The sequence below is a fragment of the Mya arenaria genome, chromosome 3 (genome assembly GCF_026914265.1).
Source record: "Mya arenaria isolate MELC-2E11 chromosome 3, ASM2691426v1".
Classification (NCBI taxonomy): domain Eukaryota; kingdom Metazoa; phylum Mollusca; class Bivalvia; order Myida; family Myidae; genus Mya; species Mya arenaria.
In genome coordinates this window covers 76319286-76331914 of record NC_069124.1, presented here as the reverse complement: position 1 = coordinate 76331914, position 12629 = coordinate 76319286, and the positions used below count along the sequence as shown (strand labels likewise).

Sequence of the window (12629 nt, the reverse complement as noted above, 5' to 3'; positions counted from 1 at the left end):
TTTCTACACATAATACATATGATTTTTTTTCGTAATTCGAACGCCTTATACACATACATCGCCAAATTTCTATTAACGACAGGTTTTTGAGAGGTTATCAACTCAATAAACTTAAACATATTCCGTCTTTTAAAGTAATATGTACACTATAAATAAATAATAAAAATAAATAATAAATACACTAAGGGCGTAACAGACCAAATATAATCAAAAGAAATAATTATAAACAATTCACTATCTTGTTAGAAAAATATTTGCGTTAAGATAAGACAATTAAGATAAGACAATTAATGGCCACCATCCGGCGTTTTAATAACTAATAAGAGGTCTATGTTTGATAAAATCAAAATCGTGTTTCCAATAAATTTAAAAGTGTCCGAATGTGGGTCATTGTTGTGACATTCGCCTGCGAAGGTGATCATGGAACTCGTCGGTATATTTGTCCTCCTTTCCACAGGTAAGATTTATGTTTCTTAATTTGATAAATAGAACATAGTTTATAATTACATACAGCTTGGTATATAAATATTATTTTGCTTGACATACTTTGAAACCAAGTGGGTTTTTTTCGAATCTGGCCGGCTTCCACTATTACGAAAATACTCAAGTCACTTCTCTATCTCAAGCTCAACTAATTTTTCCATATTACGGCATGACTTGATTCAAATTTACTTATCTTTTTAAAAGCGCATTTTCGTGACCATTTTATTGATCAACATCATTGCTAAAAAATATAAAAAAATAATTTACATAACAAAATTTATTTTTAAAAATATTTGAATGTGCCATAGATTGGCAAAAAGTGGGAGATAAAAAAAATACCAATATCATAAAACTAATTGATCTTCTGACTCAACTGAACGCAATCTCATTAAAATCATACGTTCAGTTCATTCCATTACGCTGTGTATATAACCTTACGTAAGGTCATGAAGCGTGTATTGTTGATCTGGACCCCAATTTCTCGAAACTTCTTACGCTTAAAAGGCTTAAGCAGCTTATCTATATTAGGCAAAACACATACTTTAATGTTGTTTTGGTAAATAATATATGGTTTATTGTGATAACCATGAAAGTAATTCCTATATAAAGTCCAATAACTCTTAATGAAGTTAATATTACGCGAATTAAAGACACCTTTTAATGCGATTGCTGAGAACGTTATTTTGAACTTGAGAATGGTGTAAAATGAAAGAAAATAATTGATTATATAATAAATAAGAAATTCCAATTCTCATTTATACTTGTACGAAGCAATTATAATAATACAAATACTGGTCATTGAATATGCATTAAACAATATAGTTCATCTATTTTATCATTGAGCAATTACTCATGTACATTCTGTGCTCTGGAATTATAGTATATCAAATATTGACCAAAACTTTGTATCAACATAATATATGAGAAAATGCACTTCAAGAAGTGTGTATCATATTTACTTTTGAATCACGACAATTGCGTTATTGTGGTCAAATGAGATGAGATTGAGTATTGACTTAATTAAAGTTGTGATTTTGTGGCCTAAAGTGCGTATGAATTAGTATGGCATCTCAATTATCTTCTACATGTTATGACAAATGAACTTATTTATAGCTAATACTAAAATTTGATCAACTTTGCCTATATTACTGCTCAGCATTTTTTTTATTAAAATAAGAGTAGCATAATTTAGCTTAAACATTGATATTTAATGCTGAATAAAATGCATGAACAATAAAAATCATTTTTGAAGACCTTTAACGGAAACTAAATAAACGTTTTCTATTAAACTTGTCGATCCTTATCTGCATAATTTTATGAAACATGTTTTGTTTGACCAGTTAGTTATCTAGAATGGAATAGGTGTAAATTACCACGGCCTTAACTCGAAAGTGTTTCGCCATATAAGGCGATATCGGGTTCATAATATTTCAGTTTTGATAACACATATGTATTCAAGAAATTCTAAAGTTGTATCCTTTCTGCAGACTGTAAAAATACTTTACTTGATTGACACTTTCTCAATACTCTTGTAGCAGGCTGGGTGTCTGCGGACAAACCGGTTCGGTTTGGTGTGGCAGTCGCGGAAGATAGCACTGGCGGTGACGCTTCGCGCAACATTGTTGGTGGGAAAGCAGCTTACAAGGGAGAGTTCCCACATCACGTGGCTATATACCTGGATGGGGTATACAAATGCGGGGGGACAATCCTTGATGAGAAACACGTTCTCACTTCTGCTTACTGCTTTTATCCGAATGGAACTGAGTAAGCTAGTTAAACGGTTTTAGTTGGTGTTTATTAAAATGCACAGGACAATGTTCTATGGACATATTTAGATTGTAAGAAAAGTCAATACTGATCAATAGCATATTTTCTACTCCTAAATTTGTGATGGAAGGGAACCGTTTTGACGTCCGTGAATAGATTAACGCTGAATAACATTTATTTATAAAGAAATGTTAGCCACGATACTCTTTATAAATTTATTCGCTGCTTTTTTAAAGTGGTCGCTTGTCAGATTATGGTTATTTCTCTTTGTTAAAGGAAAGCACTGCGCTTGGGAAAAAACGCTACTTTTCCATGCACATACCTGTCGGAAATTTTATGATAAAAAACACAAGGTAGAAGTCTGTGGATAATTACTGAAATAAGCCGATTCATCCCAGGCGATTATGCACATTTAGCCACAATGCAGCCATTATAGGGCGAAGGAAGACCTTTATAAACTCAAAGGGACCTAGATATCAACTTTAAATGTTGGGTTGTCCGGTTTGCGCAGAGGTTATGGCACTCGTTTCTCACCTAAGTGACATGGTTTCCATTCCATGCCTTCCATTCCATGCCTGAGCGCATGTGAATTTGATTTGTGGTCACCAAGCCGGACTGGTGGGTTTCTTCCGGGTACGCCGATTTCCCCAATAGTAAAACACCACACTCGCGTAAAATTAAGCCAATGAGATTGATTAATATAATGTTGCAATAACTTGTTTCACAATTGTTGTAAAATATCTTAAATTTTAACCCACATTACGTGTATGAAATATTTTCGACATACCTTAAAAAAATTGTCCCGCAAACATTTACTGGAAAATGACTAATAAGCTTACATGGCTTGGGGAGGGGGTGGGTACATGTTTTACGTTATCCCTTCTTATTTAAATCTCTTTTAAGAAAGTTTTAACTTATGTTTACCCTTAATACCCTTACCTTCACTTTCTCATCTGCGTCTTTATATGTATTGCCTCAAAATTCGTCCTGTTGTGTTCTGTTATGTGCATTGTGTGTTTATTCTGCACCATATGTATATATAGTACCTTGCATAACTGTGTCCCTTCTTTGTATATATAAAGTCGATCGTCCATATATCAGGGTATCCATTTTTATGAAGTCAGCGGTCCATTTCATATTTTTGGCCGGTCCGGCCCTCGCCAAAATGTAATTTGGACCGCTGACATCATACAACTGGTAAGTACGGCTTGCTATTTTCACAACGGCGAAAGTAAACATTATGAGCTTTGTTTCATAAAAAAACATCAAAAGTACTTTCAAATATTGAGTGGTAATGTAAAATGTTCGAAATATATTTACACACTATTTCGGGCGATATTGTATTATATTGACCGGTCCTTATAATGTCAAATGACCCTCACTAAGTGGTGTGAAACATTTCTTAAATATGGCATTTGAATATTTTATCAATATATATATTCAAGAGCATTTTCATTAAACTTTAAAAAAAAACTACCAAAAGTGAACTGTCTGTTGCAAACGGGGTGTACCACATAAGTAGATTTGCTTGTTGTTGTTAAGCTATCCAAAGTACAAATAAGCTTGTGATTTCAACCAGTAACTGGCAATAATGTTTGATGTTGATACCGGGTTATCTTTTGAAAGGCTACGGCTTACAGATTACTAAAATATCAAATAAATAACTGAAAAAAATATTACAGATAAAGCAATGGAAAGTACTGTTTTAGTGAACGGACAGACCGTTCAATATTTGTATCGGAATACTATTTGCATATTCTTCATCTGCACAGTAAACGCTTTCCTATGATACCCAACTAATATGAGGTCACCATGATGCACGTTATTGTACATCGGATACCTTAAAGGAACTGTACACCAGATTGGCACAAAAAAAGTTTTTTTCTGAAACGAATCTCAGGACAATTATATAATAGAATGTGTTACGCTTTGATTACATAACTGTTAAACAAAAGTACCAAAATGTAAAAAAAAATGTGTCGGAGATCGGGTTTGAACCCGTGTCGCCAAAATTGCAGCCTAGCGTCGTTTCCACTGAGCTATGAAGGCTTACTCTATTTGGTTGACATAATTAAGTTATACACCTACCTCGGCAATATCACGTGATAACACCGACTAGCCAATCACGCATAAGGAATGAATTCAACCTGGAAGACATACCCAGTAATCTTTTTTAATGGAAAAATACGAAAAAACTGCTAACCTTAAATAAATTATAAACTATGTGGTACTTCAGTTAGTAAGTTCCAATGTATTGTACACATCGATGCCAAGTGTATGTCAGTTTCGACAATTTTCTTCTTCTTTTTTCGCTAATTTATTATACGGAGTACAGCCCTTTAAATCTTCATCACAAACCGCAATTAAACCAAGACGAGTGCGAAAATAGTCTTACCAACGGGTCGTCTTGTCCTTTTATAATAATGTCCGCGTACCTGTTTGTTTCAGCAACGGTGAATATCAGGTGAAGGCTGGCCTCTGGCGCCCTGAGAAACCAGACTCGGATGTACAAGTTCGGGACGTCCTTGGTGTCGTCGCGGTAAGTATCGTACGTCTGCTTCAGGTTTCACGCATCATTGTTACTCCTGGTGTATGTTCATGCATTTGTAATTTATTGCATGCGCAAGCCTTAAACTTTATTGGCCTGCCAGATTATTCGAGCTCGATCAACTTGAACGGAAAGTATGTCCGGTGTGCAAGAAATGGCATAGTGTTTTTATATTTCAGCATCCTAAATTTAACGTTTCGGACCTAACGTCGCCAGATGTCGCTGTCGTACGCGTTAACAGAGATTTCACCTTCAATCAGTATGTTGGACCGGCAGCTATACCCAAAAGTAAGGAATTGAACGTGGTGCATAATTTAAACTTTAGTTCAATTCAGTCAAGCAATCCCAGCAATCTCGGAGATAATGGCATTAAAAACTAGCAAACTAGAAAAATGTAATGAATACTAAAAAAATAATCAGCTTTCTTTTGTGTATTTTTAAACATGTTTTAAATATACATATCATAATTATCGAAAGAAGGAAGTATATAAACCTTATATCGATGTGATCTCGAAGTGTTCACCATATGTCGTCTGAATTCGTTATTTCTTGCACATTGTTGGAAACTACCACTGAAGACTCGTTCTATTGTCAGAGAAACGAGCAAAACTAATTAAAGTTGTTTCATTTGGCACTAAAAGTATCGAAGAAAGGAACACTCGTATAATCTTCTTGGCGTTTGTGAGTTCTAACTTGCCGTATATCATCAACATGGCCAACAAAGCAAGATATGGTTGGGACATTATAACAGGGAACATGACAGCGCGTTAAAACGAATTCTTCTTATAATAGTTTTTTGAAACCATTAACATTATGCTGTTATCCGGATGCCATTAACAGTGTGCCGTTACTTCTGTTGTTTTTTCCAGCAAGGGAAGAAGAGCAGCGTGTGAGAAGGGGTGACTGTGCTTTGGTCGGTTTTGGTGTAGTTAACCAAGGTAAGATAATGGCGATCGTACTGTGGTCGGCTTTAGTTCAGTAAACCAGGGTAAGATCATGGCGATCGTACTGTGGTCGGCTTAAGTTCAGTAAACCAGGGTAAGATCATGGCGATCGTACTGTGGTCGGCTTTAGTTCAGTAAACCAGGGTAAGATAAAAGCGATCGTACTGTTGTCGGCTTTAGTTCAGTATACCAGGGTAAGATCATGGCGATCGTACTATGGTAGGCTTAAGTTCAGTAAACCAGGGTAAGATCATGGCGATCGTACTGTGGTCGGCTTTAGTTCAGTAATCCAGGGTAAGATCATGGCGATCGTACTGTGGTCGGCTTTAGTTCAGTAAACCAGGGTAAGATCATGGCGATCGTACTGTGGTCGGCTTTAGTTCAGTAAAACAGAGAGTTATTAATGAGAGTAACGTATTGGCGATTGCGCTATGGATGGCTCATTCTAGTTAATGAGAGTAAAATATTGGTGACTCTGATTTAAACGGCTTCATTGCAGTTAATGTAAGAACGATAATGATGCCTATACTATGCTCGGATTAGGAGTAAAAAATCTAACAAGGTAGCGGCGACTGGACAATGGACGACTTCATTAGAATTTATGAGAATAAGATAAAAGGGACTGTGCTGTGATCTGATTTAGAGTAATAAAGTAAGACTGTGATTTGGTCGGCTTTAGTGTAATAAATGAGAGGAGGATAACGGTAATTTTGGATGGATTGGCTTTTGTGTAGTAAATGTGAGTAAGATCACGGCGAATGTGATTTAGTCGACTTTAGTGTAGAATTTGTATCGGCTTGTAAGATAGCGATGGCTGTGAAATGGTCGGCGTAAGTTTAGTAATTGCAAGTAAAATCACAACGAATGCGATTTGTTTTGCTTTTAAAAGTGAAATAAATGATAGTAAGATCACGGTTTTCTGTGGGTTGGTAGGCGTAAGTGTAGTACATGAGAGTTAGATCACGGCGAGTATGATATGGTCGCCTTAAGTGTAGTAAATGAGGGTGGAGTCACGGCGAGTTAGATTTGTTCGGCTTTTGTGTATTAAAAGAGAGTAAGATAAAGGAGATTGTGCTTTAGATGGCTGAGGGTAAGATGAGGCACAACATGTCAGTATTTGTATTATTAAAACATACTTCTTGTGGCAAGACCTGCTTATATCAAGGGGTATTTTTTTCTAGTTATTGTGTATTTAATTGATACCGTCCACGAATATATATATATATATATATATATATATATATATATCCTCAGCACATTAAAAATGTTTCGTTTTCATTTTTACCAGAAAAACTGATCTTTCCGAAAAGACTCAGGAAAATTGAAGGCCTAATTCTTCCGAACTACGAACTGTGCTACCAGCTGTTTGAAGAAAATGGAAGCGTTCCAAAAACGATGATGTGCACTTCAAATCCGCAGCAAAACGGATGCCGTGTAAGTAAATAAAACTATCAAACTAAAATATGATATTTTTGATCGAACCTGTTTTTGGACAGAGATCGACACTAAGACTAAGTATTTATTCAGTTCGCTTTTATAGCGGCATTGTAGAGGTCGTGGGCTCGATCCGCATCATAGACAAATGCACATTGAACGTACTTTTGCTGATTTCAATGGGCTTTCCATTATACCAACAATGCTATTCTAACTTAAATATCATTTACAACAAATACTTACAATAACCATGGTACAATGATGAAACTAATTTATGTTAGTAGTTTTCCATTGTTATATGCATATGGTAAGGTTATTTTAAATACTCACATTATATGTGACAACACATTAAATGTATACAGGTGCATTAAATAATGTGTTTTATTACCGCTTGCTCTCGTTTGTAATGCAATGACTAATATTTGTCGAATGACTAGCTCACAGACTTTGTAATGCAATGACTAATATTTGTCGAATGACTAGCTCACAGACTTGTATAGCGAGAAAGAGCCTAGTTACGTAACAACGCAACTGTATAAGGTTTAGCTATCACTTGATAAGTATGTTTGATTCCAGAATGACGGAGGAGGAGCTCTTGTGTGCCGCAAGCCGAACACAGGTGATCAGTTTGTGGTTGGAGTCCTCTCGTTTGTTTCAAGTCCATGTAGAACCGACGGTATAGCCTATTATCCACGCGTCTATCGGTATCGCCCGTGGATACAGAAAGCGATCAAACGGCTTGAGATGTGAGAGAGCTTCCTAACCATGACATGCAAACCTGTTTTTCCCACCGAAGAATGTTCGTGATTGAGCAAAATTAAAACATTATAAATATACACATTTGTTTCTCAGTTACTATTTCGTTCAATACTAGGAAATTCAACGAAATTTGCTGGTGCGTCTATTTTTATTCTGCGACTAATTGTTTTATTTTTAAAAAGGATGTGTTCCTTTTAAATATTTTGGATTTACTTTCACTATAAAAATAAAACAGTTAAGAAAATTTTCAAATTTTAGGGGTGGTAAAATATAACTTAAGATGCTTCTGCAATACGGCCCCTATTTATAACCGATAAGATGGGTGGATGATTGTGTATTTCTCTACAGTAAACCAAGATGAATTTATAGTATACTGAATTCTTTTCACTAAACACGGGACCGTTCATATAAAACAAATATTTTTGTATCATATTTATTGGAAGTGTTTTAGCCGAACTGCAAATATGAAAAAAAGGATTTTTTTGGTTAAAATAACCGACATGACTGTGAAGTGTGTATGCATAGTATTTACGTGAACACAATCGATGATACAAGATACACGAGCAAATCACTATATGATAAACATGGTCCTAATAATGGCGGACGGTAGTCCTCGGTGTTAAAACGCATGGTTTCAGTTCAAACGCCCTATTCTAGAAAACGCTGGAATCTAAACAAGCCATTCAGAGTCGAGCATTAAGCGCTGCATATACCAACATACACATACAAACAAGTCTATAACGAGTATATGTGTACTTGTCATTAGAAGCGCTGCTTACTTAAGGTTTCACACAATGGTAAAATAACTTTTAAACAATCAAAAATACGTGACCTATATACCTGAATGTGGACATGAATGAAGGACCGGCCACAATGCAAACGTCGTTTGAAGGACCAAGATTTAAAATGTTAAAAAGTCATATATATTTTTTTTATTTAAGTTTTAATATTAAGCAAGCATGAATGTTATATCCGTTTCAACATAAGAAGCTGTAATAGGCATTAACTACTATGTAATGTAATTGCACAAATGAAGCTTTTCACGAAACAAAACTCAATAGAAAACTTTTTAAGGTAACGTACCCTTCCAAATAAATATATCCATTTATAGAGTGTGTTTATTACGCCCCTGTTCAGTTTACTTGGACTATAAGAAACCAAAAGATGATTAAATTGCTCATTTTTTTAGTCAATATTATATTCACTTCAATTTGAGTGTCATTTCTCCTGGATGGAATCAATGTCAATTTTTGAAACTGTTTCCCGCAAATTACCGCAGCATACAAATCTGTATTTTGGGGAATTGAATAATTGTTCAACTTCATACAGAACAGAACAAAACAGATATGTTATTAAGACTTATACGATCATCGGATAATCACATATTAATTCACTTAAATATGTCATGTGTATGTACAAGGTAAGTTTAAAGTTGAACAAGTATTTGTGTTACAGGAGCGTTATGCAATTATAATAAACTACTATAAGGTATAAATATGTAAACGCAGTAGTGTAACAGCTTCATAAACAGGTTGTAAAAGAGGATGAACAGAGTTATGTATTATGTATGTAAACACTGATTTACTGTTACTTTGTTATCACCACATATCCTGATTGATTTATCACCTCTGACAATCGGTACAATCGGCGCTGCCCATTCAGAAAACTCTACAGAAGTTAGTGTCCCTTCGTTTGTAAACGTTCAAGCTCTTTTTCAATTCCGTCTTTCATAGCACAAGCCACAAGGTACTGGTCGTGCTTTAAAGTACGTTGGTTTGGCATCCACATGACTTTAGATTTTTTTCCTTAAAACCTGCCATCCACTAGGCCTCCGAAGGTTTTCCGAAAGCGGAATTCGCAAAATCGGGATGTTTCGGTATATATTCGCGATGTTCTGGAACCCTTCCGTGTCCTTCCTTCTGGATACCTTCTCGGCACTTCGGGCAAAATCGGGATCGAAAAAAACTTCGGCATCCAAATTTTAAAAAAAACAAGAGGCACATCAGTGCCTGTGCTCCACTGGCCAAAAGGTTCAAGCAAAGACCACCTAACGAACATTTTCGTCAAGTTTCATAGAAATACAATCATCAATTTTTGAGGAGAAGTTATTTAAAAAAAAATTTTACTTTAATAGCTCTGGCTGCCATGTTGTGCAGTGGACCGAAATGATTTGGGCAATTTGAGTAAAGGAGCACCAAACAAACATTTCTGTCAAGTTTTATCGAAAAAAGGTCATCGGTTTCGACGACAAGTCGTATAAAGTTTTTTTTATTTTTTAGCTCTGGCAGCCATGGTGTGCAGTGGACTGGAACCATTTAACAAATTTTGGTTAATGACCACCCAAGGAACATTTCTGTCAAGTTTCATCAAAATCTGATCATCGGTTTCTGAGGAGAAGTGGTGTAAAGGTTTTTCCTATTTTTAGCTCTGGCTGCCATGTTGTGCAGCGGACCGGAACCATTTGGGCAATTTTGGTTAAAGGGCATCCCGATGAACATTTATGTAAAGTTTCATCAAAATCTGATAATCGGTTTCTGAGAAGATGTAGTTTAACGTTTTTTTCTATTCTTAGCTCTGGTGCCCATGTTGTGCAGCAGACCAGAACTGTTTGGGCTATTTTGGTTAAGGACTACCCAAGTAACATTTCTGTCAAGTTTCATTGCAATACGATCATCGGTTTCTGAGGAGAAGTCGTTTAAAGGTTTTTCTATTTTTACCTCTGGTGGCCATCTTGTGCAGTGGACCATTGAAGCAAATTTGATAAAGGACCATCCAAGGAACATTTCTGTTAAGTTTCATCAAAATCTGATCATCGGTTTCTGAGAAGATGTTCTTTAAAGGTTTTACTATTTTTTTGCCCTGGCAGCCATGTTGTGCAGCGGACCGGAACCATTTGAGCAATTTTGGTTAAGGACCACCCAAGGAACAATTCTGTCAAGTTTCATCAAAATCTGCCTATCCGTTTCAGAGGAGATGTCGTTTAAAGATTTTGCTATTTTTAGCTGTGGCGGCCATATTGTGCAATGGACCAGAACCATTTGAGCAATTTTAATAAAGGACCACCCAAGGAACATTACTGTCAAGTTTCATCAAAATCTGCCGAACCGTTTCAGAGGAGATGTCGTTTAAAGATTTTGCTATTTTTAGCTCTGGCGGCCATATTGTGCAATGGACCGGAACCATTTGAGCAATTTTGGTAAAGGACCACCAAAGGAACATTCCTGTGAAGTTTTGTCAAAATCCGCTTATCAGTTTCAGAGGAGATGTCGTTTAAAGTAAAAGTTTACGCACGCTCGCACGCACGCACGCACGCACGCACGCACTCACGACGGACAATCTGTGACGACATAAGCTCATTTTAACAAAAATTTGGACGCCGAAGGTTTAATTCGGGACAGCTTCGGGATCTTCGGCAAACCATCGGGAACCATTCGCGACGTTCGGGAACCCATCGCAATTAACTCGGCATCTTCGAAAAGCCTTCTGTGAGGCTTCATTATCCTTAAGCCATACATTCCTTCAATTCAGAATCATGAAAGATCCTCCAGGTCACACCAGATAAACTGATAGTTTGTATCGACTAACACCAGTGAAGGACTATGCTAAGAAGCCCTTGTTATTGTGATACAAGCTTCTTGATTTCCACATGTTTACCTTGATTATGAGGTATGTTCCACCTTCTCTCAAATTGGGCGTCAACTTCTCGCCAGGTGCAGTGATTACGAACCGTCTCAAGTCTGAGTTCAGACTCATAACTCAAAATTACAAATCTTCATTTCATTTTAACTTTCCTTCTAGCAAAGCATTGGTGCTGATCTTTGCTGAATTATATTGCTATTTGAACATTGTTCTAATATTAACAAATATTTTTGTAAAAGGGATGGAACACAGTTGATTTTTTTGTTCCTTCATAAAAGTGTTTTCTGATTCTGAGTTTAGACTCAGACTTGAGACTGTTTGTAATTATGACCCCAGGCCTCTGGAGTATTGGGAATGGCCAGAACGTCTTCCTTATACTCCTTAAGCAGAGCAGTACACACTTCTTGGATGAAATGGCATACACTTTTCGCAGCAATACGAAAGAAGACCAAGGAGGCGTACGTGTCCCCAGATGTCACGTACCACCGCGTCATCGCAAGATTTAGGCCAGCAGGAAGAGCACTACGGAACTTTGTGTTCTTTTTCTGAATGCTTGGCGTTAGACGCATTAGTATGTCGTCAAACATTGTTGGCGTGTTCCTTAAATACCTGAAGGAGGAGGCATCTTCATCTCGGAGTTCTTGCATCAATAAAATAGTACTGTCCATACTGAAGCCTCCTGTCGTCTGTTAGCCATGGGCGGACCCACCATCGATGACGTCTTCTCTGTCTCAAATACAATGCCAAGGCAAGCATGGCATCCATTTCAGCTTATATTTGAAACTGACATCCATGGTGTCCCACTAGCAACTGATAACAAAATAGTAGTTCGGCATCGTGTATATACCCCGACTCTCAACTCCGCAACATTTTAGCATTCTATCGCCAATGTTTCGGCAACTATTCAGCATGTTCTGCAATGTTACCGCAACCTTTCCGCACGATCGGGAAACATTCGGGAGCCAATTCCGGAACTGTTGGCATTCTTTCGCGTCGCAATCGGCTACTTCGGATAGGTTTCGGCGTTTATATCGCAACCGTTCGTATGCTATTCC

At 36.8% G+C, this 12629-nt stretch overlaps 1 protein-coding gene across 1 annotated transcript; it reads left to right on the top strand.

The window, feature by feature from the left end:
* The first annotated feature begins 406 nt into the window (after window positions 1-406).
* Window positions 407-7947, top strand: LOC128226944 (prostasin-like). The gene is made up of 7 exons (XM_052937066.1): window positions 407-457; window positions 2019-2247; window positions 4699-4789; window positions 4978-5086; window positions 5668-5736; window positions 7031-7176; window positions 7753-7947. Exons 1-7 carry the CDS (start codon window positions 421-423, stop codon window positions 7924-7926), a joined length of 855 nt encoding a protein of 284 aa, XP_052793026.1. The 5' UTR covers window positions 407-420; the 3' UTR covers window positions 7927-7947.
* The last annotated feature ends 4682 nt before the right edge of the window (window positions 7948-12629 follow it).